This window comes from Grammomys surdaster, unplaced genomic scaffold, assembly GCF_004785775.1.
Source record: "Grammomys surdaster isolate TR1022 unplaced genomic scaffold, NIH_TR_1.0 125606, whole genome shotgun sequence".
In the NCBI taxonomy this organism is placed as follows: domain Eukaryota; kingdom Metazoa; phylum Chordata; class Mammalia; order Rodentia; family Muridae; genus Grammomys; species Grammomys surdaster.
In genome coordinates this window covers 1,944,031-1,970,908 of record NW_021620449.1, presented here as the reverse complement: position 1 = coordinate 1,970,908, position 26,878 = coordinate 1,944,031, and the positions used below count along the sequence as shown (strand labels likewise).

Sequence of the window (26,878 nt, the reverse complement as noted above, 5' to 3'; positions counted from 1 at the left end):
AAAGAGTAAGTAGCCATTAAGGCCCAGTGATCCAAAAGTCCTGAAACACGGAGCTGACAGGTCAGTCTAGACCCTGTGCAGGGGTAGCGCATAGTCCAGGAAGAGGAACGGAGTTTGTCCTGCTGTGGACTCCTTTCCCAGTCACTGCCTCATCCAGGGTCTTTCCTGACAACAGCATGGTCTTGTCACTGTCTTCTGACATGCTCTCCTGTCTCATCTGACCCTTCAACAGCTCCCTCTGGTCTCCGCATGGAAGCAGGGACTCTAATAAAAATTTCCTCTAGAATGTTAATGGGCTCCAACTTAGCCTGGCTCAGTAGTGTGGGGAAGACTTTAGACGGTCATTTGTCCTGCTGGCCATCAAGAATGCCAGACGGGGTTGGCCTAGGAGTGCTCAGTATATGTCCCTATCACTTAGTGCCCGAGTTAAGATGGCTTAGGCCTGGGGTGGAGGAGGACTGGAGGAAAAGCAAGATGGTGTGAACTGAGAAGGGAGGACTTGACCGAAGCACCAGATGGTACAAAAGCTGGGGGAACCCAGTGAGCCGAGCAGCCCATGTATAGGCAGGTGGCCTCAGTGTCAGGCCTTCTGAGGGCTCATAATCGGTTCCAGACAGGGCTAGGGAGGCCCAGAGGATGAGGGTGGGGGTAGGGACTATCAGATGGGGATACTGGGCAAATGTGCAATGTACTTAGTGAATGTACAGGCCTAGCCTCGCAGGCCTGCACCCTAGCTAACCCTTAGAGCCTACTCTCCTAGCTTCCAGAGCCAGGGCAGAGGCAACCCACCTCCCACTATCCTTGCAACCTCGGCCAGAGAAATCCCCTTTCCATGGAGCTGTGGTCATACATGAAGGGCACCTATGTGGCCGTCAGATTGGAAAGGTTCACCTGGTGGCAGGGCTCACACTGGAGAGTGAATCAAGGAGCTGAGGTATCTGCTGTGAGCCTTGGCTGCAGTGACTTGGGGCTAGCAGGTCCAAGCTGCTCTAGGGAAGCTTGACTCCTGGTGTATTCATGACAAGAGGAAGGCTGGCTGCTCCCTCACAGGTCCACCTAGCTGTTGTGATTCCTGCAAGCATGACCCTCTCTGGGCAATGTTTGTTTTGTTTTGCTTTTTTAAGACATGGTCTCATGTACCCCTGGCTACCTCCCAACTTATCTATGTAGCCAAAGATGTCCTTGAATCTCTGATCCTCTTAGCTCCATCTCCAGAGGACTGGGCTTACAGATGCTAGCCTTGTTTATGAGGTGCTGGGAACAAACTAGAGCCTCGTGTGTCCTGGGTCAAGTGCTCTACTAACTGAGCTAGCTCGGAGGCCCTTCTCTGGGCCTTGAGAGCAGAGTCTCTCTTCTGTTGGACAGTGCTGAGTCCCCAAATCCCAGACCCTTCCTATGTAATGAGACCCAGGGTCCTTCTCCCAACCCTGTGCAGAGTATTCTCCAACCCTCATGGTTCCCAGACCCAGGCATCCTTGAGCGCAACACAGGAAGCCACACACAGCTCCCTTCTTTTTCTTTTTTCTTTTTTCCTTTTGTTCATCTTCCTGGTCCAGTCCTGAATAGACAACCAGCCAAACACTGGCTTCTTGGTCCATCTGTCCATTTGCCCATGCCCGCGGTCCAGCCCCTTGGTGCCCAGTCACATGACTGTTTCCCATTCTTCCTGCAACAATGGAGGTGGCCGTGCAGACCCAGAGGCCTCCTCATCCAGGCCCGAGCAGGAGCCATTAAGAAATCCATCGTCCTTGGGAACTGCCATAGTAACTGGTGTGGTCTCATTCTCAACGGCTGGAGCACCTGGCTTGGCATGACCAGGCAGCTGGGAGTGGCCATTGGTGGTGGTAGGAAGCAGGCGGGGGCTGAGGGGAAGGCTAAGTCCTGCTCGGGGGCCCACATTGGTCACACTCGTGTGAGACACCATTGGGCCGTAGCTATAGCTGCTACTTCCACTCCGTGCTTTACGCTTGAAGTCCAATGCCAGTGTCCAGCGGCTCCAAGACTTCCTAATCTCTGCCTGCACCTTGGGGAGATAGACAGGTGGCAGTCAGGTGTGCCCTTAACCCTTCGCCATGTTTCCCTGCCACCATCCCTGGATTAAATGATAGGAGACTACTGGAGAAGCCCAAGGTTAATCTGAGCCCAATCTTCAGAATACAGAAAGGGACACGGCCAGAATCCAAAAGCTCAGATGGCCCAAAGATGGCTGAGCCCTCAGACTGAGTTCTAAAAAACTTCTTCTCTGGGGCTGAGGGACAGCTTGCTATGCCACCCATGGAAGAGCCCACACACCCCAGTACATTCTGCGCCTGAGTCATCTTTGAGGCCTTCTCTGTACCTTCACAGTGTGGTCAGGAAGGTTCTTGAGGAGCAAAGAAAGAATGGAGGCAGGGCAGAGAATGTAGGGACAGGGCTTAAGGAACCCCTGCTTGTTCCTACCACCTCACCCCTGCCTGCTCCTACCACCTCACCCCTGCCTGCTCCTGCCACCTCACCCCTGCCTGCTCCTGCCACCTCACCCCTGACTGCTTCTGCCACCTCACCCCTGCCTGCTCCTGCCACCTCACCCCTGCCTGCTCCTACCACCTCACCCCTGCCTGCTCCTACCACCTCACTCCTGCCTGCTCCTACCACCTCACCCCTGCCTGCTCCTACCACCTCACCCCTACCTGCTCCTCCTACCTCACCCCTGCCTGCTCCTACTACCTCACCCCTGCCTTCTACCACCTCACCCATGCCTGCTACTACCATATCACCCTTGCTTACCTCACCATTGCAGAAACAGTATATGATGGCAACAAAAAATCCCTGTCGAGAGAGGCACACACAATCAGGACCACATCTCACCCCCGACCCTGTCCCAGGACCTCAGGCAGCTCACACACCTGGAAGGAGTTGAAGAGCATCTCGTAGTGCATCTGGATCTGCCACAGTGTCCCTGAGACCTCGGTGTACGGCAAGGCCATGAAGACGGTGTAATGGACACCGAAGAGCGGCACAAGCACCAACGTGGACCTGAGCAGCTTCCTGGCCATCGGGGCATGCAGGTTAGGCCGTGTTCCTTGCCCCACAACAGAGCGCGCCATCCTCCCACACCACCCCAGGCCCAAGCTCCAGAAGTGAGGGCTCTGGCTACTGTGGCTTGGCAACCAAGTTCAGCCAAGGACAGCTCCTTCCAGGAGGCAAAGTGCTACGTGGCTTCTTGGATGGTGTCCTCCAGTAGACAACAAGTGCAGTCACTCTTTCCCTGGGCCCTATGCATACCTGCTGGCATGCACTCATTCTCCTGGGACCTAACTCTTGGGTTTCTCCTGAGGAGATGTCTTATTGGAGCCGACATCTACCCACCTGCCCCTTTGATTCCCTCAGTGCAGCTGTCCGAGGGTGGCTGGGTGTGTAGCACACTTGTAGACCTTCGCTCTAGTGTAAAGCTTGATAGTATGACCCAGCAGTGCTGTGCAGGCAGGGCTGGAGTGGACCAGAGCCAGAGGCTCCTCTCACAAGCTCAACCATGGGACCTTGTCTTCTCTTGGGAACATGGTGCTAGCCAACAGTGACCCTGAATTCCACCCTGAATCCCAAGAGCCAGAACTCACCGGTACTGCTGCCTGGTGTCACACCGGCCCGCATTGGTCTCCCGAAGCTTAGTGGCAAGCACTCGGATGATGTTGATGAAGAGGATGAAGTTGAGCTGTGGGACAGAGGCTGTGTTGGAGACTACATCCTACCAGCATGGCACAAGGATTCGTGGACCCATGGCCATGTCACATGCCCTAGTCTGTCACTGCATCTCTAGGTGGCTTCCTAGGGCCCTTAGCGTCCCCATCTAGCCTGCAGTAGGAATCATGTGGTCTTCAGGTCTTTGGGTTTCGGGTCCTTGGAATCCAGGGAAGCCATCACAGATATTCTTGTTAAGGGTTAGTCACGGAGGCTCGTAACCACACTGCCCCCAACCCCTGCTCACCACAACAGATGCCAGGATGGGCACCTGGATAATCCACTTCTTGTGCCCGGAGCTCAGGTCCCAGCATCTACGGAAAGGTGAAGCATTAGCCACTGGCCACTTCCTTCTCAGTCAGCCCACCTGGGTCCCAGATTTGTCCTGCTCTGACAAGAGTTGTTAAGGGCACAGGACGAGAACTGCATGTGTCCATGCTTCAGGCACTCATGGAAGTCATCTTCTGTGACCCTGAGGTGGTTCCCGGCTGAAGGCTAATCAAGAATTCCTGAGGCCGGAGCCAATGGGGCATGGATTCTCCCCCGTGATTCACAGAAGAGGGAAACCAGAGCATTTCCAGCGGTGTCAAGGTCCCTGGTCCCACACCCCCACCCCCACACATATACTTTGCCGCTTGACCTACCCAGTGTTGGCCAAGGTTGCTCTGACACCGACCCACACAGCCACGAAGACAGCCGGCAGACCTGTGTGGCGAGGGGGCACTGTGAGGGGTGTTAATTGCACCCCAAACCCTATGACTTTCCTCGGCTTGCTGCCCCCACCCCTCACCCTAGGCACATGGCTGTTTAACCTAACAGCCTGAGGTGCCAGCCCTCAAAACTCAAGGCAGCTCTCTGCCCCATTTAGGTCCCTTGCTTCCTGTGAGCATCTGTGCACACCTGCTGGGCACATGCAAAAAATAACATGGTATTGACAGCTTATCCCAGATCATTCTGCTCTGGGCTTAGAGCACCCATGGAGAGCAAGCCGGTGACTAGCATTTTTTTCTGTTCGGAAACTCCCTCTCCAAGCCTGGATTGAAAGGTCTTAGCTTTCACGGATGAGGGTGAAGTAAAGGTTATCTTCCAGGGTGAAGGGAGCCTGACTCCCCCTCCCCCAGCTTTATTCCCAGCCTGGTGGATCCTTGGAGGGAAAAAGTGTCACCTGGGTTTGTGGTAAGGGTGTGACATTCCCAGATCATAAGGTTCTGTGTGCTCCCTAATCCACATGTTTCCAGCCCACCCAGCAGCTTGTGTTAGTTCCTGGAATCAGGCCCAGATCTGCCCAGCTCTGGGACTTGCCGTGGTGAGGTCAGGGGTAGGGCATGTGCCAAGGCTGGAGAGATGAAGGCTTTCTAGATGCTGAGCCCGGAGCCTCGAGCCACCGGCCTACCCCTCCACCATCTGGCAACTTTCCCCAGGGCCCAGCCAAGCTCTGGAGCTGCCAGCAGTGATGAACGATTATCAGTAACTAGATCCAAGGGCCCAAGGGGGGACGGTAGGACCGCAGCATCCCGGGAAGCCACTGCAGAGAGGCTAAAGTGAAATGGTCTGAGCTGCTGGCCCTGGACCTCACCTCTGGGAACAGATGTGAGCCCCTCCCTCAAGGCTCTGGGTAGAAGGAGGCTCCAGACTATACCCCCAACCCCAGGCTAACTGGTGACTTTAGATCCTACTCTGGTCCCAAGTTTACCCTCATCGCATCCCCAGGAATTATCACCCTAAGAGAGCTGAAATGCCAGGCCAAGTCAATAGCACTGGGTGAGCCCTGCCCATAGACAAGTGGAGTCCCTCAGAGCTGGGAGGGAGTTAGTCGCAGCAGGATGGGCAAGCCCCCAGCCTGCTACAAAACTGAGAGACAGGACATACCCTGTGGGAGTGCCTGACTCTGGTCCACTTCCACCCTACCCACCACACTGGACTCCGTACCCCAGCCAAAGATGGTGAAGCCCCACAGGTACTTCTTCTCTGAGAAAAAGGCCATGAAGATGAGGCTGTGCAAATACAGCCCCTCCACCAGAATCCAGTAGTAGTTGGTAGCCAGGAAGTAGAGGAAGAAGGTCACGGCCACTCGGCAGCCAGCCTAAGAGACCAACCAGAGTTAGTTCCAAAAGGTAGAACCTGCATCTTATAGGCAGGGTTTGGTTCGAATTAGGGGGAGAAGGAAGTTCCCTCTAGGCTGCTGGGTTGGGACTGGTGCAGTTAGCTGGGTTGGGACCTGGTGTGGGGCTAGGGTGTTAGCAGCAGGCGGTAAGGCAATGGGGAGGAGAGGTTGGGGCCCTCCAGTGTGGAGGGAAGAGGGAACACTGGGAGTAAGGAGGGGAGGTGGGGGTGGGGAGAAGGTGTGTGGTGAGCTGAGCCGCGTGAGGGTCCCTGTGGGGTGGTTTGCTGGCCTGAAGCTGGAGGAGGTAGCAAGAGACAGGCAGGGGGAGGGCGGGGCTGCTGTTGGAAGGGGCATGGTGGGTGGCACAGGGGCACTCACATAGCCAACGGCGGCAGCGGCGGGCGGAGGCGGCACCTGCGCGATGATATGCAACTCTTCCTCTGTGAGGCGCTCGGCCTCATCCAGCGTGAAGCCAGAGTAGAGCACAGCGTCCTTCACGAAGATGCTTGCGGCGCGCAGCATAAACGACAGGAACATGTGCATGTGGATGTAGTTGCGCGTGCAGTGCAGTCGCCTGCGGGCGTGCGACATCACCGTGGGTGAGGCCACGGGGGACGCAGCGGTGGGCAGGAAGCTGGGCTGTGCGCCGTAAGTGGGGACATCACGCAGGGGGGGAATGGATGCAGTGAAGGGGAAAAAGGAGGCTCGCACCCTGGACCCCTCCGGCCTCACCCTAGATCACGCTCCACCCCTCGCCGGCTTTGCCCTACCCTCGCCCCACTCCTCGCCCCGCCCACCTAAAATAGGCTAGGATGAGCACAGCAACGGTGAGGGAAGCAAGAGACATGGAGTATCCCACGGTGTAGATCATGCCCAGGCGGTCAAATACCTCCTGCGCAAAAAACAGAGAACAGGGACTCAGGGTGGTCACTAAGGGCAAAGTGGAGAACAAATTAAGGTTGCTGGAGAAGTAAAGGCTAGGAGAGCCGGGGCTAGGTTGAGGTTCACTAGTGGAGTAGGTGTGGTCTTAGGATCAGGCTTGGGAGGGAGGAGGTGCGCACCCGTTCCCGAGTCTCATTGGTCATGAACTTGAGGCACTCGCTGTAGTTGGCCCATGTCCGGTTGTGCCCTGGAACCACTTCCCAGCTGCCATTGCGGTCACAGCGTCTGTAGGCATGGCCTGTAGGGCCATGGGACAGTCAGGACAGGCAAAAGGAGGTTTGGAGCTACTGAGGCTCTGAACTCCATTTTACGCGTCCCTCGGTTCCCCGCCCATTTGGCTAGCCTCACCTTTGTGATTGAAGTCATAAATGTAATCGGGACAAGGTACTGCCACCACTTCACCTGGTGCCCCTAATGGCCAGCAAACGATGTTGTCCCATTCTGGTAGACAGGGACGCCCTGTGCCCAGAGAAAACAGAGGGTAGAGGATGAGGAAGGACAGAGTCAAAGCCATAGTCAAGGCCCAGAGGCATAAACACACACAGGGGCAGGATGCTGGTGACTGGAAACTTCAGGTTTAGGGCATTCTAGAAAGAACATATTGAGCCTTTACTTCCCCTTGCTCCCTAAACCCACTGGCTTCAGAGAATTTACTGCAGACCCTGTGATGAGTTATTAAACACGAGTCCCATTTTCCAGGTATCATCTGGTCTGACAAAGGTCAAGAGCAGTGGATGCCACACTGAAGCTACACCACACAGGCCCTGGCCTCAAGGGCCTTTGGTCCGACCTTCTAGGTGTCTCTGAAGAAGAGAGTTAGAGAGAGAGAGGGGGGGGGGGGTGGGTGTTGAGATTGTTTCACTCTGTAGACAGACCAGGCTGGCCTTGAACTCACAGGGATCCACCTGCCCCTACCCCCAGTTTGAAGAAGAGCATTTTCTCAGATTTTCCCTCAGCTCAGAGGCTCCCTATGTGACCCTTCCCTGGAGACCACAGGAGGAAGTCTGGTTCTCCATGCCAGCTAAACTTCTAAAGAGGCACTGCTGACCTCACACAGGTGTCCCCCACTCTCTGTGTTTCCATTTCCTCTTGGGAAGTTGATGGATATCAGCCTAGACTTCTTCTATCCAGGCCTGCCCAAAAGACTGACCTCTCAGTAGGTGTACCATCCTCTAAACCTGAGTGCTAACGTTGAGTTTCAAAGGACAGTGATATGTCTCACTTTGGAGCCCTGACAGCCTTTCTAAGTGACCTCAGAGGGTCCCCAGCCTCCAGATCATCCACATTCCACCCCAGCTGAGAGCCCCCTCTACCCCCACTGCAGGGCTTTGACCACAGGACTCTAACCTCCCTGGAAGGCAGCCTTGAGGGCTGGACACGCCCAGCTCGGTGAAAGGCTCTCTGTCCTGGGCGCCATATTCCCAGCCCCACCCATCCAGGCCCACAATTCCCTCTGGTCCCTGGGGAGCCGCAGGGTGACCACAGGCTCCCAGATGTGGCCCATCTGGAATCTGCTGCCCACCCTGCTGGCTCTAACTGGCCTTGTGGCCACAGTTTGGGCTCTGTGTTTGTCTCTCCTCACCTCCCTGAGGCAACCGTGTTTCTCTCTCTCCTCTTCTCTCCTTGTCTCACTGTCTGTCTCCACCCCTCTGAGGCTGCCCTCCTCTCTTGCTGTGTCTGTGGCTCTTCCCACTATGTGTCTTTGTGTACTTCCTTTGACATACCAGACTTTTGGGTTGAGCATCTTGTTCCCTCTCTGTCTCTCTGCCTCTCTCCCTGACTCTGTCTCTCGGGACTCTGTCCTCTCTCTTTACCTCAGTGGATCATGGGTTTCCTGTAGCTCTGGATCCTTTTCTGGGGACTGCTGGAGAGTCTATTCTGCATATCTCCTTGTGTGATGAGGCCACCCAACCCACCTGACCCCACCCCCACCCTCACTCGTGATACCTCTTGGGCTGTCTCCTGGCCTGCTTTTCTGGCAAGGGAGCTGTGGTCTCTGACTTCCCGTAGGAACTCACATTGATGGAGACAGGTGGACCTGAGCCTGGGCAAATGACTGCCTAAGGGGGGGGCAGGTAGGGTGCAGGATGGACAGACATACCTCGACGCCTGCTGCCAGTGGGCACATCCTTGTTCTCTTTAGACTCAGGGTAGAACTTTCCCGACGCCTTCTCTTTTCTGGGCTTCCCTGATGTAGATGCTGGTGTCCACCCCTTGTCTGACTCCATTATGTTGGCTGGAGAAATCAGGGTGGTTCTAGCCATCGGCTGTGCTGTAACCACAGCCCTGGCTACTGCCTGCCCCCTCACTGGCTCCCCCTTTTTACAATGAGTTGAGCCTACCAAGGATGCTGATACTCAGGCTGCTGGAAGATCAGGAAGGACAAGCAAGTGACTCGGAAACTATACTGTGTTTGCACAGTACAGGTGGAGAAACAACCAGGAAGTAGAGCTGGTCAGTAGTGGCTCAAAGTGGTGAGTGATCTATGAGTTGGGGTCAGCTAGAAAGTGGAAAGGCTGGCAGCCCAGCAGGCAGAACCACGAAGGGAAGGAGGGAACAGCCCACCAGAGGGCGCATGGTAGCAAATCTGGGAGAGGTGGATGGAGGGGTAAAGGTGAAAACCAAGTAGGCTAGCTAGCATGCTGTGCAGGTGAGGAGGCCTGCACACAGCCAGGAGTAAAGAGTGCATGGTGTTAGGAGTGGACACATAAGCCCACCTTCTCCATCCTCTGTCCTGGAACACTCGGGTCAGGGCTTGCAGCTTCTGCAAGAGCCCTTGAGGATACCATCTGAGCTGGGGCCTGACCTTTCTTCCTTGAAAAGACACTGGAGGCTTCTGTCCTTAGCCAGAAAGTCCTTCTCACCATCTGACTTGTGTGACTTCAGATATAGGCCAAGCCAGGGTACCTTCCTTGGGTACCCTCCTATATTGAGGTTTGTGGGAAGCTGAGTCCAGGCAACCTGGACTGGGTGACAAAGACTGACAGCATTTTCCTGCCTCCACCCTCAGGGAGGGATTCCATGATGGATGAGAAGGAGCCAGAGATTGACCCAAACTGTGGGTTCCACAACTAGGAAACCTAGGAACTAGGGCCCCATTTAGGATCACATGAGTTATTCCTTTGTCCCTACCCTTGTTGTGACTGGGAGCCACAGGTGGGCCAGGATAGGTGAAGCTCAGTATGCAGAGGGAGTCTTTACGAATGTGAACAAAGTCCACATGGCTCATAGCGAATCTGTCACCATTTGCTTGTGTCCTGGGTATACACTACTGCTGGATCCCAGGAACCCGAGAGCCAGCTCCAGGGAGAAAGCTGCCAATAAGGAGGGACAGTAAGCCAGGGTCTGGCATCCTCTGCTGATGAGATCAGCCAGACCTCAGAAGCCTGGATGGATGTCAATGTAGTCTATACCTGTGTCCAGGAAATAAACTCAAGGAAGGGGGCAGAGGGGAGACCCCTGAGATGGGGGATCAGAACTGTGAGACTAGATGGGAGATGTCTTCCTTCCTCATGACAAAGGTCCCTTAGAGATGCTGGGGGGGGGGTCCTCTGTAGGCCAAACACCCTCTGTCCAGACTATGGCCGAGTCACACACACCCTTCCCCGTCCTGTATCCTACTCATCCTATCTAGCTCTAGGGCCTCTGCTTCTATGCAAGAGCTCTGGGTTTCAGAGAGCTTCTCACCCTTCTAGGCATGGCTTGGCTCTCTTTTCTTTAAGGAAGTTGGCCCAGCCCACCCTGTTAGGGACCAGCACCCTCATCAAAGTTCCTGGCTTGCCGCTCCCCATCTAAATCCACTAGGACCCTGTGCTTTGCCTGTCATCTGCATTGGGAACCCCATATATTTTTTAGCAATTTTTCCAATCTCTCTGCCCCACTTACACTTACACACACACACACACACACACACACACATGTGTATGTGTGCATGGTCATGTCTGTGTGTGAAGACTCTGCTGGGCAGCCAGCACTTTCCTGGATCCAGGAAGGTAAGGATCACCGGAGCCTGCTGACTTCACCCTGCCTGATCCATCTCTTTTAGGCCTTTACTCTGACTGGGTATCCCTCTATTAAGCCCACCCTAGGTTAATGCCTACAAGTCCTTCACCCGCCTGTCTCCTGGACTCCCACCCTCTCTGCCTGCTGACCTCAGGCCCACCCCATTTCCCTACCCCCACCTGCTGTGTGCAGAACTTCCTTGAGCAGCTTGTCACATTGTGCCTGGGCACGGTGCAGCAGGAAAATCTGTTCCTCTTTGGTAAAGACATCGTCCACGTCCACCTGCCAAGCCAAAGGTCAGACTGTAGGCAGCACTTCCAGGTGAGGCAGCTGGTCCCAAACTCATGCACCCTCCCCAACGATTTACCCCTTTCAAAGGTTATCCCTTTAGAGAAAGTGTGGGACATCTGCCCCATGGGAGCATCTGCCTTCCAGAGCTTCTCTTTTAAGGTTCTGAAGCCATAGTAACTCAGTGGCTAGGACCTGCCCCTTACAGGGAGGAGAAAAGAACGGGGGCTGTCTTGTCTATCTGTCCACCAGTAACCCAGCATCTACTGGCATTCTTTGTCTAGTCTAACCCCTGGGGCTCATGGGAATGGTGGAATGTCCCAGGATGGAGCCTCACAGGGTCCTGGCTGCCTGCTGGGGATCCGGGGCTGGATCAGGAGTGCTGAACTCTGAGGAGACAAATCCAGCCTGGATTCCTTCAAGTCTCAAGGCCCCCGGGGACCATGACAGTCACCATTTTCCATGCTGAACCAGCATCCAGTCAGTGCTTTTCCCAGTGAAGGGTCAGAGTCTCACCCTTCCTACTGAGGGCCTCAAAGAGGGAGAGTGGAGGAACCAGTGGGCTGGGCTGCACCCCCACATGCAGTCCTATGCAGTCCTATGCAGTCCTAGGAAGCCTCAGCCCACTGGAGGTTTCTCCATCCTAGCAGACTCTGCGGATGGAGGACATGTGTAACCCGGCACAGGCCTTTGCTCCTGTTGACCTCTCTGCAGGAATGTCCTCTTTCCACTCTCTACACCCACGGGGACCCAGCAACATCATTTTAACTCCGGAAAAGAGAACAGAGCAGGGGTCAGGGAGAGAGTCTCTTACTGAGACGGTAGCTGCTGGAGAAGATCTGAGTCTCCTCTGACTTGGAAGCTGGGGCTAGCATCTTGCCTGGGGGCAGTTCTATCCCCACCCTGAGTATGACACTGGGACAGCCCGAGGCAGTCAGAGCCATGTATCTCTGACCTTATGACTGCCCTAGAAAGTCTACCTCTTCCTTAAATTCCAAAGAACACAGCCTGATCTCCCTGAACAGGCAGCTCTGCAAGCCCACGCCTGGCCATGTAGGCGGGTCCCTTTAGTAAGGGTGGAGCTACGAGAGGCAGAGAACTTGGAGGCCTGGAAGGAAGGAGGCGGGTCAAGGTAGGGGCGGGCCGGCGGGAGGAGGTGGGCGGCTCGGGTCAGGGAGCCCGGCTGCAGAGAGAAGTTAATTGACCGCGTCTCTTGGCGGCAGCTGCTTCGGCTTTCAGGCCAAGGAGTCTCCAATTGGCTCCGCAGAGTTTTGCTGGTTTTACTTAGCGGAGGCGCGCTAGTGTCTTTGCGCGTGCGTGTGACTGGCTGCGCGCACGCTGTCTGGCCAGTGTGTGAACTTCTGTGTGTCCCGTTTTTATTGAGTCCTCACGAAGGAACTGCCTAACACGTAAATTGGGGCCCTGGAGCCTGATGTGTTTGTGGAAATGCATGTGTACATGTTTGTGGGCAAAGGACTTTGTGAGGGCTTCTAGGAGTGTTGCAGAATTTCTCTAACTTGTATGTCTGTGTCTGCTGCTTCCAGAACCTGGATCTGGCCTAAGGGTCCCAGGAAGGCTGAATTCCCCTGTGCTGCTGGCTCCACAGCTCTGACCTCCCACTCTTCAGACCACACTTATGACAGAGCTGGGTGATAAGGGGCAGGGTGATAAGGATCAGAGAGGACAAATAGGCTCGCTAAGATCCAGAGACCTCCAAAGCCACCGCGAAGCTGTCCCAATGCCTCTGACACTGGAGATCCAGCTACTCAAGGGTCTGATTCTTACACACCTCACTCCGATTACAGCATCTACTCCCTACCATTCATTCAGTCACTGTGGTTAATATCTCCGTCAGTTAGTATTCCCTCCCAATCAGCACCAAGATAACCATCACCACTCCCGAGGCTGCCATCACCATTGCTGACAGTACCATTCCCACCGTGAATACTGCTGTTACCATCAACATTGCCGCCATTGCCGCCATTACCGCCATCATCACTGCCATAACTGGGCCAACAACATTACCATCACCATTACCAAGAGCACCGTCACAGAACGGCTACTATCACCATCCGCCTAGGTCGTCACCATCAAGACCAGCACCATCATAGGCAAATGCTACCGCTTGCTCCATAACCACCATCCATACCACTGTCCTGTCATTTCCCTACCATATCCATTCTTCTATGGTCCCTTCCTTCTGCCCAATGCCACTCCTCCCAAGATATGTAAATCACCACAGTTTTGTCCCAGTTTATAGAGTGGGCTTAAATGACTGACCAAAGCTCCCATCTCTGAAGACTTGCTGATGCATTCACTTCCTAATGGCCAGGCTAGCCACTGACGTGACCAGGGAGTTTAAACTGGTAGCCTAGATTAGAGGTAAGCAGTCATGGATTGAAAATTTCCCAGCTAACACCCAGAGACTAACTAACATTCCACTCAGAAGCCTGGGGTGGGGTGGCTGCTTAACCTTCCACCTGTCTCCTGGACAGAGAAGGTCATACGCTTCTAAAATCCTCCTCCATAAGCCTTCACTCATCCCCAAGGACAATGGCCTTGCCTCTGACCTCCCTGGGCGTTAAGATCTACTTTGTCACCCCACTCAAGACAGAGCTGCCATGCTAGGTGTGGCTCAGAATGAGGGAACACTTCTCCAAAGGGAAGAGGCAGCCATCTACCCAGGGCTTCCTCCCCGCCAGCCTCAGAGCACACAAGTCCTCATCTGGAATGCTCAGACACCCTTTTCTTTCAGCCGCACATCAGGGATTCTCCACCTCTCCCATTGACTAGTGTCTCTGGCAAAGCTGCTGAAGCTCAGTGCTTTAGATGTCCTGTATAATCCAAGTGACAGTGAGGCCGGTGCGGATTTAAATGAACTATTGCATCACAAGCCAGGGCAGAGAAGACAGAGGAAAGCTGGCTGCTATTATAGCTACCGTGAGCAACACGATCAACTCACTACCTCCCCTCCTCAGCCTTGTTTCCAGGAGTCCACAGCAAGGGGCTGATGGATCGTGGGACCCTAGAGAACTGGGGGCCAGGAATGGGGGCAGTGCTGGGTAAGGTGTGCTGGGATAGCCCCCTGAACTCACACCACCATTCAAGGTCACTGCCAGAACCCCTAAGATTACCAGTCCTCTATCCTGGCCTTAGAGGGATAAGGGGGAAAACTGCTGACAACTTTGACCAGCAAACATCACCACTGTCTGCTGCTGCTCCCTTCCCCCTCCGCACCCCAGTCACCTCCTTCCCGTATAAGGAAGCTGTCTTCTTGGCAAAGCTCCAGGGTCTGAAAAGCTCGGGCTACCATCTTCTTAGGTTCAGAGTCTGTACATCTTGGGTCTCAAGGGGCATGATTGAGGAACTAGAGATCGGATCATGGCCAGGTGTCAGTCATACGTACTAATGAGACTCTGACACCTGCCCTGGTAGCAGCTGCCTGAGTCTTGTCTTCCCCTTTAGGGATGAGCCTGACAGTCTCTCTGATTCACCCATCCTAGAGCCCCCTCCAGCAGCACAGCACAGCACAGCACAGCACAGCACAGCACAGCACAGCACAGGATAGCACAGCACAGCACAGCACAGCACAACACAGTCTTCTTGTACAGACACAAGCACATCTAGAGTGTGTGAGCTTACAAGGGCTGACATAACTTTAGCTCTGTGCTTGGAGAATGGCCTGCAACACCAAGGCAGGCTTGTGAGGCTCCGGATCATCTGCACACAGACAGGGGCTGAAATCAGCAGGTTACCTACAAGCCCACTGTTGCTCTGCCAGTGTGGAGGGTGTGCTGTCAAAGAGATGGTCCCTGAGTTCAGAAGCTCAGGTGGGGGTCTCAGTCTCATGATCTGAGAACCCCCAGCCTCTGGATGCTAAGATTCCAGATGGACACTACATCCCTGGTAGGCTGCTCTAATTTAGTTTAGCTCCTGGGAGACCCCAATAAGAATCATGAAGTAGGAGGTACCAGGGTGCAGATGAAGGCAGTATGCTGGTGTGTCAAGGCTGGTGACTGACGACGGTAAAGACAGTGCTGTCCATACCATCGCCCAAATGATGGCCACTCCTCTTAACTTCCTCTCCTCCTTGCCAGATTCCACACGTTCACATCTGTGATCTCAGACATGTCAAGATTCTACCCCTTCAGACAAACTGGAGGAAACGGAGGGGTTCCTTTTCAGGTTGACACTTGTGCCTCTGTGCAAGGAGCTTCTATTGCATATTTTCTTAGCAGGACGCTCTCTTGGGTCACATCTGCCACCCCTTTGCCAGGGTCAGCCTAGTCCCTTAAGGGACAGCGTGCTTCTCTTCCTTGCCTGCCACTGGAGAAGGCAGACACATTTGGTGTTCAGCCCTGGATGCTACTGTCCCACAAGACCCTCTGTGTCTGTTGACACACTTGTCAACCTTACTTCTACAACATACCTCTTTTACAGAAAGGGAGACTGAGGCCTAGAGAATAGTTGGAAGGAGAGGGCCAGGCGCAGATCTAAGGCATACTTTACACCAAAGCAATGGTCTTAGAGCAAAGGAAACATGCAGCTACAACGGATGCTGAGACACCAGCCAGCCATAATATCACATCTCCAGCACCCTGGATTGTTATCTTTGCTGCATCAAGCAAGCATCCACCAAGGGAATTGATGAGTGATGACGTGACTGTAGAGGCAACAGCAGCACTGATGTTGGAATGAGGCTGACCCCTCTAGCTGGGCAGAGGACAATCGGGCCTTGGTATTAAGCAAAGACATGAATGCCTCCGGCAAAGTAAAAAGGAAATATTTGGCTCTCGGGAGATCCTCTTGTGACCTTCTGGCCTTCCTGCACCCTTTCTCCAGGTTCTACTACGGGGACCCATGCTGGCATCTCTCGCTGACCCATGCCAGCTGGCTGGGGACTGTTCTCCTGTCCCTTGCTGCCCTCTGTCCATCTGGCTGGCCACAGCAGGCTGGGACGGGCTCCTCATCCTGCCCCGCCACCACTGACAAGTGCTGACTTTTCTTCCCCCTTGCCAGGCCTTCCTGAACAGGCTGCCTGTGTTTTTGGGCTGGGAGGGGTTGGGGGGAGGCACTGTGACGCCTCTCATCCCAGCCAGCCAGCCAGCGTGGCCGCCTTTGGGGCAGGCAGTGGGATGGAGCCTGGGATGGCAGAGTTGGCTGCTAGGACAGGGTGGATCTTCATAGGCAGCCTCTACCTGAGCTAGGCAAGAGGACCAAGGCCCAGAAGGATGGGATGGCTAGCCTAACACCAGCCTGGTCAGCAGAATGCCAACTCATAGCGCTCAGCATGGGCACCAGGTTGCCCTGGAGCTGGGGTCCTCGGAGCTTGGGAGCTCCAACGTCTCCAAACCCAAGAAAACTCTGCCCTCTCCTAGTCACCTTAAAGACATTTTCAAGGTTCTGCAAAAAAACCCCACTATACCTTTTTTTTTTCCTGGGGCTCTCTGAAATAGCTGCCTTCCTGATGTGGTAGCCGGACCAGGGAGTGTCCCCAGAAGGCCCACAACAGGAATCCGGGGGAGGCTGCTTGACGCCTCATTAAAACATTCCGAAGAAAACCCAAGTTCCCAGGAGGGCCCATGCCCCCCTCCACTGCTCTGTGCTCAGGCAGTTCTGAGAGTTGGGGGTGGTGGGAGAGGATGTGTTTAAGGGCAGGTGATATAAAAAGCTTCGACAGATCAATACACACAAGATAAATAACCCACAGGAAGGTGCATAATGGGTCTGAGCAAACTCCCTGAACTGATGGATAATAAATATCAGGTCCGAAAATCACTGGCAGAGGGTAAAATAAAATGACCAGAGACACCATTTTTTTTTTACCTATCAAAATGTTAAGATGAAACAAAAGGGCCCTCATCACATCCTGTGAAACAGTCCAGCAGGGAGAGGGCCCTGTGGTCAGTCCTGGTGAGTATAAACCAGTGCAGTTTTTAGAGGGCAATTTGGCTATGCCTATTAAAATAAAAAATGTGCATGTTCTCAGACCCAGCAAAGACAAATTCTAGAAATATCCTACCAGGAAACAGTCACGTGGTGAACCGAGAGGGCATTTGAAGGAGCTTCTCTGCCACCATCTGGAACTTCTCTCACATGCACACATGCACACACGCACGCACGCACGCACGCACAGAGAGAGAGAGAGAGAGAGAGAGAGAGAGAGAGAGAGAGAGAGAGAGAGAGAGAGAGAATGAGAAAACTAGAGAAAGGATCTAAGTGGCCATTCGGATGCTCATCAATGTTTAATGAAGTTCGTACTTTGGAATACGATACAGGATTAAAAAGAACTCAGAGATATGGCTCTCTGTTTAAAAGCACTAGCTGTTCTTCCAGAGGACCCAGGTTCAATTTCCTGCACCCATAAGGTGGCTCATAACTGCCTGTAATTCCAGTTCCAGGGGATCTGACGCCCTCTTCTGGCCTCCTCAGATACTGCATGCATACGGTGCATAGACATGCAGGCAGAACAGAAAACATACAATAATAATAATGAAAATAATAATAAAGGATTTGGAGACTGAAGAGATGTCTCTGTGGTTAAGAGCATGTACTGTTCCTGTAAAAGGACCCAAGTTCTGTTCCCAGCATCCACTTCAGGTGGCTTAAAACAGCTTGTAAACTCAGCTCCAAGGATCTGATGTGCTCTTCTGGCCTCCTCAAGCAGCGCATGCATGCATAAAACCTACACAAAACCCCACAAGAATATATACAAATTCTTTTTTAAAAAACATAATATATATTCTAAATATTTACATTCACAAACATGAAGATACAACGTTAGGTGAGACGATGCGTGCATATGTCACACAGCCCCATGGAAAAGCTCATTTAAAAACAAAGAAAATGGGATGAGACACGGCATTCTCTTTGCTATGCATACAAAGAGGTGCCATCTGAACCATAGGAAAAGAGGTAGACGACTCTCCCCAAACTGACAAAATGCCTTTCTCTACAAAGAGGATGGGTATTTGACAGTGCCCACAATAGTTTCTGTTTAATCTGTATCATTTGAACTCCTGAGCTCGGGAGATGGTTCAGTGGGGATGCTCCTTGCTGCTCACAATTGGGAAGTACAGTCCAGATTCCCAAACCCACATAAAGAACCAGAGCGTCCTTAGTAGCCTGAGAGCCAGCTAACCTGGTGACTCTGTCTCAAGGAAGGTGGAAGGTGAGGACAACACCGGGCTGTCCTCAGACCTTCAGGGTGCCCCATCCCCACACCACACACTTATTCTTGTACACATGCACATATACACATACGCAGAGATTAAAATAGTACAAAACCAATGATAACAGTGTGCTCATGTGTTAGCCGTGAAATAAACAATTCAAAAGGTAAAGTAGCAGAGGTCTCATCTGTAAAGAGGAAAACTCAAAGTGACAAACAGGGACCTCTTGGCCAGTTTGCTGTCACCTCACTGAGAAGATTCCCCTGTAGAAATCGGAAGTCCTAGATTACAGTGGTTCAGATCTCACCTCTACCAGTCTTACAATGTGAACCTCAAGGTCATTTCTCCATAAAGTGTCCAGGAGAATGGGTGGACTGAGAAAACATGAATGGCAGGTTCTAGCTCAAGACGCTACAGAAAGCCATGAGTCTTTCTTATTTTTAAAGTCAAACCCCTATGGGCTGGCAAGACAGCTTATCAGATAAAGTACCTGCCATCTGAATTCAATACCTGAAACCTACATGGTAGAAGGAAAGAACTCACTCCTACGAACACACGTAGGCACACACACAAACAAATAACAAATGTTTTAAAAAAAAATCCAGGAAACGTTGCCTGCATAGCCAGCTTAAGAGATCACGCTTTCATTTTCTCTGGGGAGCCCTCTCCAAGGGTCCCAGCCCACACTCAGGCCCGTCTCTCTGCCCAGTATCAGCTTCTGTTGCTACAGCCTCTTCACATTTATGAGAGCTGAGGGTTCTCTAGAGAATTCTTAGGGTAAGGAATCTCAGAGGACAAGAACTCCCTTTTGCCTGCTCATAAGCCTCGGGCCTTTCCCCTCCTCTAAACTTCACTCCTGTGCCCCTCTCCAGGCTACTCTTTGTGAGGACAGATGGACCAAGTGAGTCCACCTGTGGTCAGTGTTCCCCCAGTAGGATGTTCTTTTGTCCCCACCAAGGTCATGGGAGACATGAACCTGGACTTGGACCTGGCTGAGCATGTCGCCTGTAAGTTTGATGACAGCTGAGGTGAATGGTCTTTGCCCGTACCTGTACACATCTGGACAGGGCAGGAACCCCTAGGCTTAGGAAGGAGATCGAGCAGATTGCCAGTTGTTTGCTGACTCCAGCTGAGCCCAGGGATCCCAAAGGTTGGTGGGTGAGTTGGCCAAACCTACTTGGACTATTGCCCCTAACTTCTGCTCCTTGGATTGTACACCCCTTAGACCTGAAGCAGGAGATGGTCCAGTGTCGGGGCATGGTCCCTGTAGAGCCACACCGGCATCTGTCTTTCTGCCTTCAGCTTAGGGCCCTTCTAAACCAGGAAGTTCTCTGCATATATGTCAACTTTCCTACAGAGAACTATGGGGCCCTAGGGGCTCCATTCCACCACACATGAGGTACAGGGCTTGTCACTTGGTATCATAAGAGCCGATAGCCATAGTGATTGGTGGATTTGGAAGAGATAACAAAAACAAAAGAGGGCAAGTACCTTTCTCAGAGGGTTGTGCGTAAGACTTAGCTAGCTGATCTTCATAAAGTGCTTAGAACAACGGACTGACAAACAGAAAACTCAGAGGCATGTGTTGAATAGATATGAGCAAACAATAGACCTGTGTGCACACCCACAGGGTGCACATGTGCATGCACACACATGCATATATAGCTGTGCTCCCCTCAGTCATGTGCGGATCCACAGCTTCGGGTACACGTGAACCTGAGCACACACAATCCTACGGACCGACTCAGACGCCCATAAACCCTTATGCCGACGAACGGTCAGGCACACACTCAGGATACTGTACCCATCAGCCAGTCTAGCACATGCACATATATGTGTACACTGAGGGAAGTCACTGAGGGAAGTTCAACAAATAGCTCTCTTCCCCGTGTCTCCAGAACAGCGAGCTCAGGTCCTCCGAACTTGTTTCCCTGTGGACAAGTTCCCTTCTGGGGCAGTCTTTAGCTTTGGTTGTCCTTTGCTGGACTAGAATTGAGGGTATGGGAACAGGAGGAGGACATCAAACAGCAAGGGTGTCCGGCAAATGTTTCTCTCATGCTCTCAGGTCACAGATGGGCAACTGAGGTGTGGAGAAAGACAGTCCAAGGTCACACAAGCTGCAGGCTGAGCTGGAGGAGTCCCAGACCTCCTGTATCTTCAAATACGAGACTCTGTCCTGTGAAGGAAGCTACTTGCTCTGTCTCTCTAGACCTTGGTCAGGACTGGGGTACGGGGACAACAAGACCTTAAAGTCAGTCACAGAAGCTGATTCAGGGATAGGCTCGGCACTTGGGATGGGACCACTAAGGGAATGAGAGGGCAGAAAAATCTCCCTTCTCTGAGAAATGGCTCCCAGACCCTTGCCCAAGATGAGGTCATGGTCCAGCTCCCTATTTGTCTGCTGTCCTGAGTCTCACCCTGCTGGGGTCCAGAGCTCTCATCCTAACCCCTTTCTTTGTCTAGCCATGTCTACTATTCTGTCTCTTGGAGTCCACTCTCAGACCACGCACAATACCCCGCCAAAGATCAGCACACTCGTAAGAATGTCCCACAGCACATATCTTCTGCAAGGTGTACTATGAGATTAGTGTCTTTCAGGAGGACCTCCGTACCACACCCACCTCTCTGGGCAAACCGACTTCCACTTTGGGTAAAGCGGTCCCATTCGTGCATACATCTGCGCATCTGTAGGATCTTGAGAATTGGAGAGGGCCCTAAATCCTACCCTCAGTCTAAGTGATTTCTGACTTCTTGCACACAGCTTTGAGCACCGGGTGCAAACAAAACTTTTGAAAACCGAGGCCCCCTCAGTGCAGTCTGTGAGACTCCACACCCAGAACTCCCTGAATCGCACTGTTACCACTGAAAAAGATACATACGACCAGAGCCATATGCTCACAGAAGCATGGTGTAGGGGAACTCCAACCACAGGTTTCCAGAGCCAGGACCCCAAGTCAAGTCTTCAGAAGTGGGGAAACTTCAGGCATCTGGGACCTACGGTAAGACACCCCAAAGAGAGCAGGCACCAGGGTTCCTGGTTCATGGCGGGGGGTGGGGGGGCGGAGGTCCCATCCCAAAGTTCAGACTATTAGGAGAACCCAAGAATTTGCGCCTACACTCGTCCCAGGAACCCTAAAGCAACTCCAGGAGTCCTGTGTTGGAGTGTGGACCGAGAGAGACTTACCAGCGCATAAGCAGAGCTGAGCACAGGGCAGCAGAGTAGGAGCGCCAGGCTGGGTGCGATCCGGGCGGCCCCCATCGCCACCGCCTAGGGCCGCGTCCCTCGGGGCAGCCGCCGCCGGCCCTGGTGATGGTTGGAGGGTGCAGAGCTGCGTCAGGCCGGGCCGCCCCGCCCACGCCCCGGCCTAGGGGACCCCGGCGTCCGGGCGGCCCGAGGCCCCGGAGCCCGACGCGGGGCCCATTCGCCGAGGGCGAGCAAGAGAACGAACCGGCGCAAAGGAGAGAGGGAGGGCGGAGGGAGGGAGGCAGCCTGAGGCCGGGCGGGCGGCGGGCGGGCGCCGAGCGCTGCTGAGCGGCCTGTCTGCCTCGGAGCGGAGAAATCACATCCATATGGCTGGGCCCCCCGCCCCCGGCCCGCCCCCCGCTCCCCTCCCGCGCCGCCTTTTCTTTCTTTCTTTCTCTCTGTCTTTCCCCCCCCCCCTTCTTTGGGGGAACTGGGAGCCGTGGCTTCGCTCCACGCCCAGTGGGGGAAGGGCGGGGGAGGGGTCGGGGTCGCGGTCTGCGGGGGGCGACCAGGCTGTTATTTTTAGCTCCGCGGCAGTGGGCAACAGGGGAGTCGGGGCGGGGCAGGGGGCGCGTTTTGAGTTGCGCGGGGCGTGCAACTAGGGGATGCCATCCTGACTTTTGCAACGACACTGAACCCTTCGGCGTTCCTACCGCCAGCTCCGGGCTCTCCCGCGGCATCGTGGCCCGGCTCCCAGGCTCAGTCTGGACCCCCGTGCCCTTGGTGGTCACCCCCTGCACCCCCTTTCCCATCCTCCGAACCCGCGCCGCGTGCGCCCGAGCCGCACGGGAGCTGCTTCTGCTGCCCCGACGCTGAGGCTGCCTGTCTGCTTGTCAGTCGGTCCTTAGCTACCGTCCATCCCCCCACCCTCCCCGCGCTCCCCGGCTTTGGCCTCCACTATTCCAAAGCCCCAAGCTCGGTTTCGGTCACTCCCTCGCTCCCCCCTCCCCTCCTCTACGAAAACATTTGCAAGTTTCCAAAAAAGCCACCGAACTGAGCGGCAGCGGGGCTGGCGACTCCACAGGGCTCCGAGGAGGCGCCGCAGACTGACACGGAGACGGAGCAGCCGGGCCCGCCCTGGCCGGGCCCCGAGTCCCTCCTGCCCCACTCCGGCCTCCCGCGCCCCGCGCTCCCGACCCTCCCACCCCCCAAGCCCCGACTTACTCCGAGCTCGCCGCCGCGGCCCCCGCCTTGCCATGAATGTCGGGGCCCCCCCGACAGCCTCCCCAAGCCAGCGCCCCGTCCGCAGCCCCGGGGGGACTTCATGGAGCTCTCGGGATCCCCCCCTGGCCTGCCTGGCCTCCAGAGCCCCCCGCCCGGCCGCTGCTCCGAGCCGCCGCCCGCCTCGCGCGTCCCTCGCCTCGGCGTCTGCCGCTCCCCTCCCCCCCCGGCCCGGAGCCCCCTCCCCCCCCCCGCGCCCTCCCCGGGCCTCCTCCGCCCCTGCCCCCGCCACTGCCTCCCAGGCGGGTGTGTGGAGGACAGAGCCGAGCCCGCTGCCCCCCACCCCGGGACATCTCTCTAGAGACCCTGCCCCGGGTCTTTCAGTAGAAGGATGAGCGTTGCGGGGACGCAGTCTAGGGAGCTCTGACATCGGGACCTGAGAACCGTGGCTGGGACGCTGTCCCGCTTTGGCTTTATTCTTTCCTTTGGAAAAGCACAGACCACCCACCACCCCCGATCTTCCGGCCCTGGATAATGAGAGGACGGCGACAGGAGAGGAGCCACTGGGGAGGCCGCCTAGTACTTCCCGCGCCTCGAGCCGCGGGCTCTGTCCGTGCATTCGTGGGGTTCTGTTCTGGCTATGTGGGGACCCTGGGGAAGCTGCTCCGCCTCCAGCTAGAGCCAGGCTACGCAGCCAACGCCCTCGAGTCCTGCCCCGCCCTAGACTGGTCCTTCATCCTCTGTCCCATCCCTAGTCCCGGGGTCTAGCGGACCGAGACTCGCGTGGTGCTCCTCCTGCCTTGGTCTAGACCTTCGCTGGATTTCCTGTTTAGAGGGGCTTCTTTTTTAATCCGGGTATTTAAAAATATCTCGTCCTATTCAGCTGCTTGTCAGGCATCTCCAGTTCTTCGATCTAGCCCCAATTTGGGCAATTTGAGCCTAGGACCCCCACTCTTGTACTTCACCTCACTCCGTTGTTTCCCCCCAAATGTTGATGGCTATCCTGAGACCCTTGACTAGGGGAAGGTGAGAGACATGGGAGCTAGTAATGGGAATGGAGTTTATGTACTCCACGCTGGACATCAGAGTTCTAGACTTTGAACTCCAAGTCTACCATCTCCTTGAGTACCATGTGGGGAGCATCAGGCAGCAGAGGAAGTAGGGAGTGCTTAAGCAGAGGGCTAACAGAAGGCCTGTTGAAGGAAGACATTTTAAGCGTGGTGACCTGAAAATACCACCAGGTTAAATGGTGTCCTTGCTTGCTTACTTACCGATTGTGTGTCCTGCCCACTAGGACTCTCCCGGTATCCTGGTCTCAGTCTTCTCATCTGCAAAATTGGGGGAATGTCCAGATGACATCACAGACTCAAAGGGTCTTTGAGGGCTTGTGCAAACCCATGCGTTCTCCATAAACATTTTATGCAAATGAGCTCAGCACCCCCCCATCTCCTGCTCTCCACCTCAAGGATGGCCCCACACCTCAGTGACAGTGGGTCCTTCAGGTCTCCATTGTCTTCCTCAAACATTTCTTCTGCCACGCCCCTCTTCTGTGCCCACTGATCTTGAGGTTCTTGCCCTGGTGTTCAAAGACTGCGGCTTCCTTCAGAATGGCTGTCCCAAGCAGATCCTGTCTGCTAGACTTTTGGCCTGCTCACATTTACTCCTCTGTCTGGTTTTTGGTGTTTCCTTGTCAAGATCCCACTGTACACTCCTTTTTACTTGTGTCCTCACGTCTTCCCTTGGTAGTGCCTGATGTGAGTTCAGGTCTGTCTTATATAGTTCCCATGTTCTTTGAGAAAGGAAGGCATCTGCCCCCCACCTGCCCCCAATATGCTCAAGTATGGAAGATCCACACTGCCAGGCTCTGATTTGTGTTTCTAAGTGACCCAAATTTCATGTGATGGCGACCACTGTCCTTTTCCTTGGTGATGAGAGAAGAACTCAGTCAAAATGGAGAACCATCTAAGAGCTGATAGGGCAGAGTTCTTCGTTCTGACAATAGAAAGCTCTTGACTTGAAAACAAAGTAATATCTTTGCACTTGGGCTGCACGTTTGTGGCACACACCCTTTGTCCTGACACTTGGGAGGCAGAAGCAGACAGATCTGGGAGTTCCTGATCTATAGAGCAAGTTACACACCAGAGCTACTTAGTGAGATCTTCTCTCAAAAAGCAAAGCAAAACAGAACAACAGAAGAAAGAAAAGATTTGTCCTTGGGTGGCCCAGGGTGGGCAGTGCTATCAATTACTAGACTGGCATGGGGTCTCTGGGTCCCTTAGGGGAATTTCCTTAGCTGCAACTCCTGTACCTCACTCCAGAGTTCCCTAATAGACTTTCCACACTGTGATCACCTAACTCACCCCCAGGCCTCTGGTTAAATTGCCACCATGGGGAGAGGATGGGATCACACATTAACTAGTAGCACACATTAGGGTCGGGAAGATCCGGTCTTACCCTTTGACTGGCAGGCCCTATGGAGGGTCAGTGGGTCTGTGTTTTTCTCTTTGATCCCAGCCTGGGCTCAGCAGGAAGAGATAAGGTGACCATTGGAACTCAGAACCAAAGCAGTGGCTGAACTCTGGCTCCACCTCTGCTGGTGTGGCAGCCATCTCTGCTGCTGTCACTCTGAGGAGGGCTCTAGCCAAGGTACACAGACCCTAGGACCACTTTGGTCATCAGACTTGAATAGTTCTTCCAGCTCTGTACTCTGGCCTTACTCATTCAGAAAGCCCCTTGTCACCTGCCTGGAGGCTCTGTGGAACCACTAGCCCGCATCAGCTTCCAAGAAACAACCCCCTTCCCCAGAACTTCATCCTCAATTTAGCCCCAAAGTCACTTGCAAGCTAAGAATAGCTCTAGTCCCAAACTGCTCTGCCCTCACAATGAACCTGACCCTAGGCTAAGCCTTTATCCCAGTCTGATTTACAACTGGTTGGCTGAACCCTGACCTCAGGCTGAGACTCCTCCCAGGTTTCAAATCCCAGACGTTTCTCTAGTTACAGGTCCCTCTGGAAACTTTTTGAGTCAAGGGGCCAGTATAGGATAGGGTGGCCAGACCATAAGTGAAGCAAGGTGCCATTTTTACAGCCATTTCGGCTGCTCATAAACACTCCCATACCCAGCTGAGTCACTGACGGCTCCCATAGCAGCTGGCTGGGCAGCCCCCCTTCTCTGCAGCAGGGTCTGGCTTTCTCACCTCCAGGAAGGTAAAGGGAGGGAGGATGGGGCCCAGGAGGACAGGAGGCTTTATTTCAGTCAGGATACACTCCAAAGGCATCTGGAGGTATAGACTTCCTCTGGCTGATGTCATGGTCACAGGTGTCTTGATGTCATGACACTAGGTCCACAGACATGGGGCCTTGAAGGCATACCTTGTCTGCCCAGCACACAGCACAGACACACAAAGGCTTACTACGGGGCCATCCAGCTCACAGCACAAACACACAAAGGCTTACTACAGGGCCATCACAACCTTGATTCTTTCTCCCAGATGGATTCAGGCCTCCTAACCAGGCTCCCTGAGTCCAACTTACCTGGGAATCCACAGGCCTTTCAAATGGGGCCTCAGGTTAAGGAGCAGACTCAGGTTGGCCATGGAGAGGCCATGGAACTCCAGAGAAGTGTCTCCAGTTCAGGCCTGAGCAAGGACACTGTTGGTGGGGACAGGAAACGGTCCAAGTCCCAGCTCTGGCTTGAAAAGAAAAATTAATTATTTTTTACCAAGCCCTGTAATGGCTCAGGACTTTGTCCCTGACCCCAAGCCTGCCAGTGTTCTGAAGTCCTGAGCTAGGACCTCCCCTCAACGCTCATGGGTTTGCCTTCCAGGCACCGGGCCAGCTCAGCCTCCAGTGAGCCTCTGCCTCAGTTGACGTCCCTTAGCCTTCCAAGCCTTGCTAAGACTAATTCCCCTTTTATCTATCGCTGTCTCTGTCTAATCCTTCTGGCCCTTTTCTATACCTCAGAAATCCCTGGCTGCCACCAGCTATGAACATAACATCCATAAGTGATTTTATTCAAGGTCTAAGCACCTTGAGAAAGAAAATGGGGCCATGGGCCGGTTCATGTTCACATCCCAGGGAGAAAACTTGACATCCAAGCTGGAGATCCAGCTCAGTGGAAGAGTGCTTGTTAGCATGAGGACGGTCTGGGCTATACAGTGAGACCCTGCCTCAAATATAACTAGAGACTGGAGAGATAGCTCAGCAGTTACATGCACTGGTACAGGGTTCAGTTCCCAGTACCCACATC

The 26,878-nt window shown here is 54.0% G+C and overlaps 1 protein-coding gene across 5 annotated transcripts; it reads right to left on the bottom strand.

Annotated features, from left to right (window-relative positions):
* Nucleotides 1-1,474: 1,474 nt before the first annotated feature.
* Nucleotides 1,475-26,341, bottom strand: Pth1r (parathyroid hormone 1 receptor). 5 transcript variants are annotated; one of them, XM_028787113.1, is made up of 15 exons: nucleotides 26,164-26,341; nucleotides 23,902-23,958; nucleotides 10,945-11,047; nucleotides 8,865-8,999; nucleotides 7,112-7,222; nucleotides 6,883-7,001; nucleotides 6,619-6,713; nucleotides 6,200-6,395; nucleotides 5,647-5,800; nucleotides 4,362-4,422; nucleotides 3,965-4,031; nucleotides 3,597-3,691; nucleotides 2,886-3,027; nucleotides 2,767-2,808; nucleotides 1,506-2,023 (listed from the first exon to the last, which is right to left on the bottom strand). In XM_028787113.1, the coding sequence occupies exons 2-15, from the start codon at nucleotides 23,956-23,958 to the stop codon at nucleotides 1,643-1,645; spliced, it is 1,758 nt and encodes a 585-aa protein (XP_028642946.1). In that variant the 5' UTR covers nucleotides 26,164-26,341; the 3' UTR covers nucleotides 1,506-1,642. The 5 variants fall into 5 exon arrangements, with proteins under 5 accessions (XP_028642945.1, XP_028642946.1, XP_028642949.1 ...); XM_028787112.1 differs by lacking the exons at nucleotides 23,902-23,958; nucleotides 26,164-26,341 and adding an exon at nucleotides 21,410-21,529 and having other exon boundaries at nucleotides 1,475-2,023; XM_028787116.1 differs by lacking the exons at nucleotides 23,902-23,958; nucleotides 26,164-26,341 and adding an exon at nucleotides 22,634-22,669.
* Between the last annotated feature and the right edge of the window lie 537 nt (nucleotides 26,342-26,878).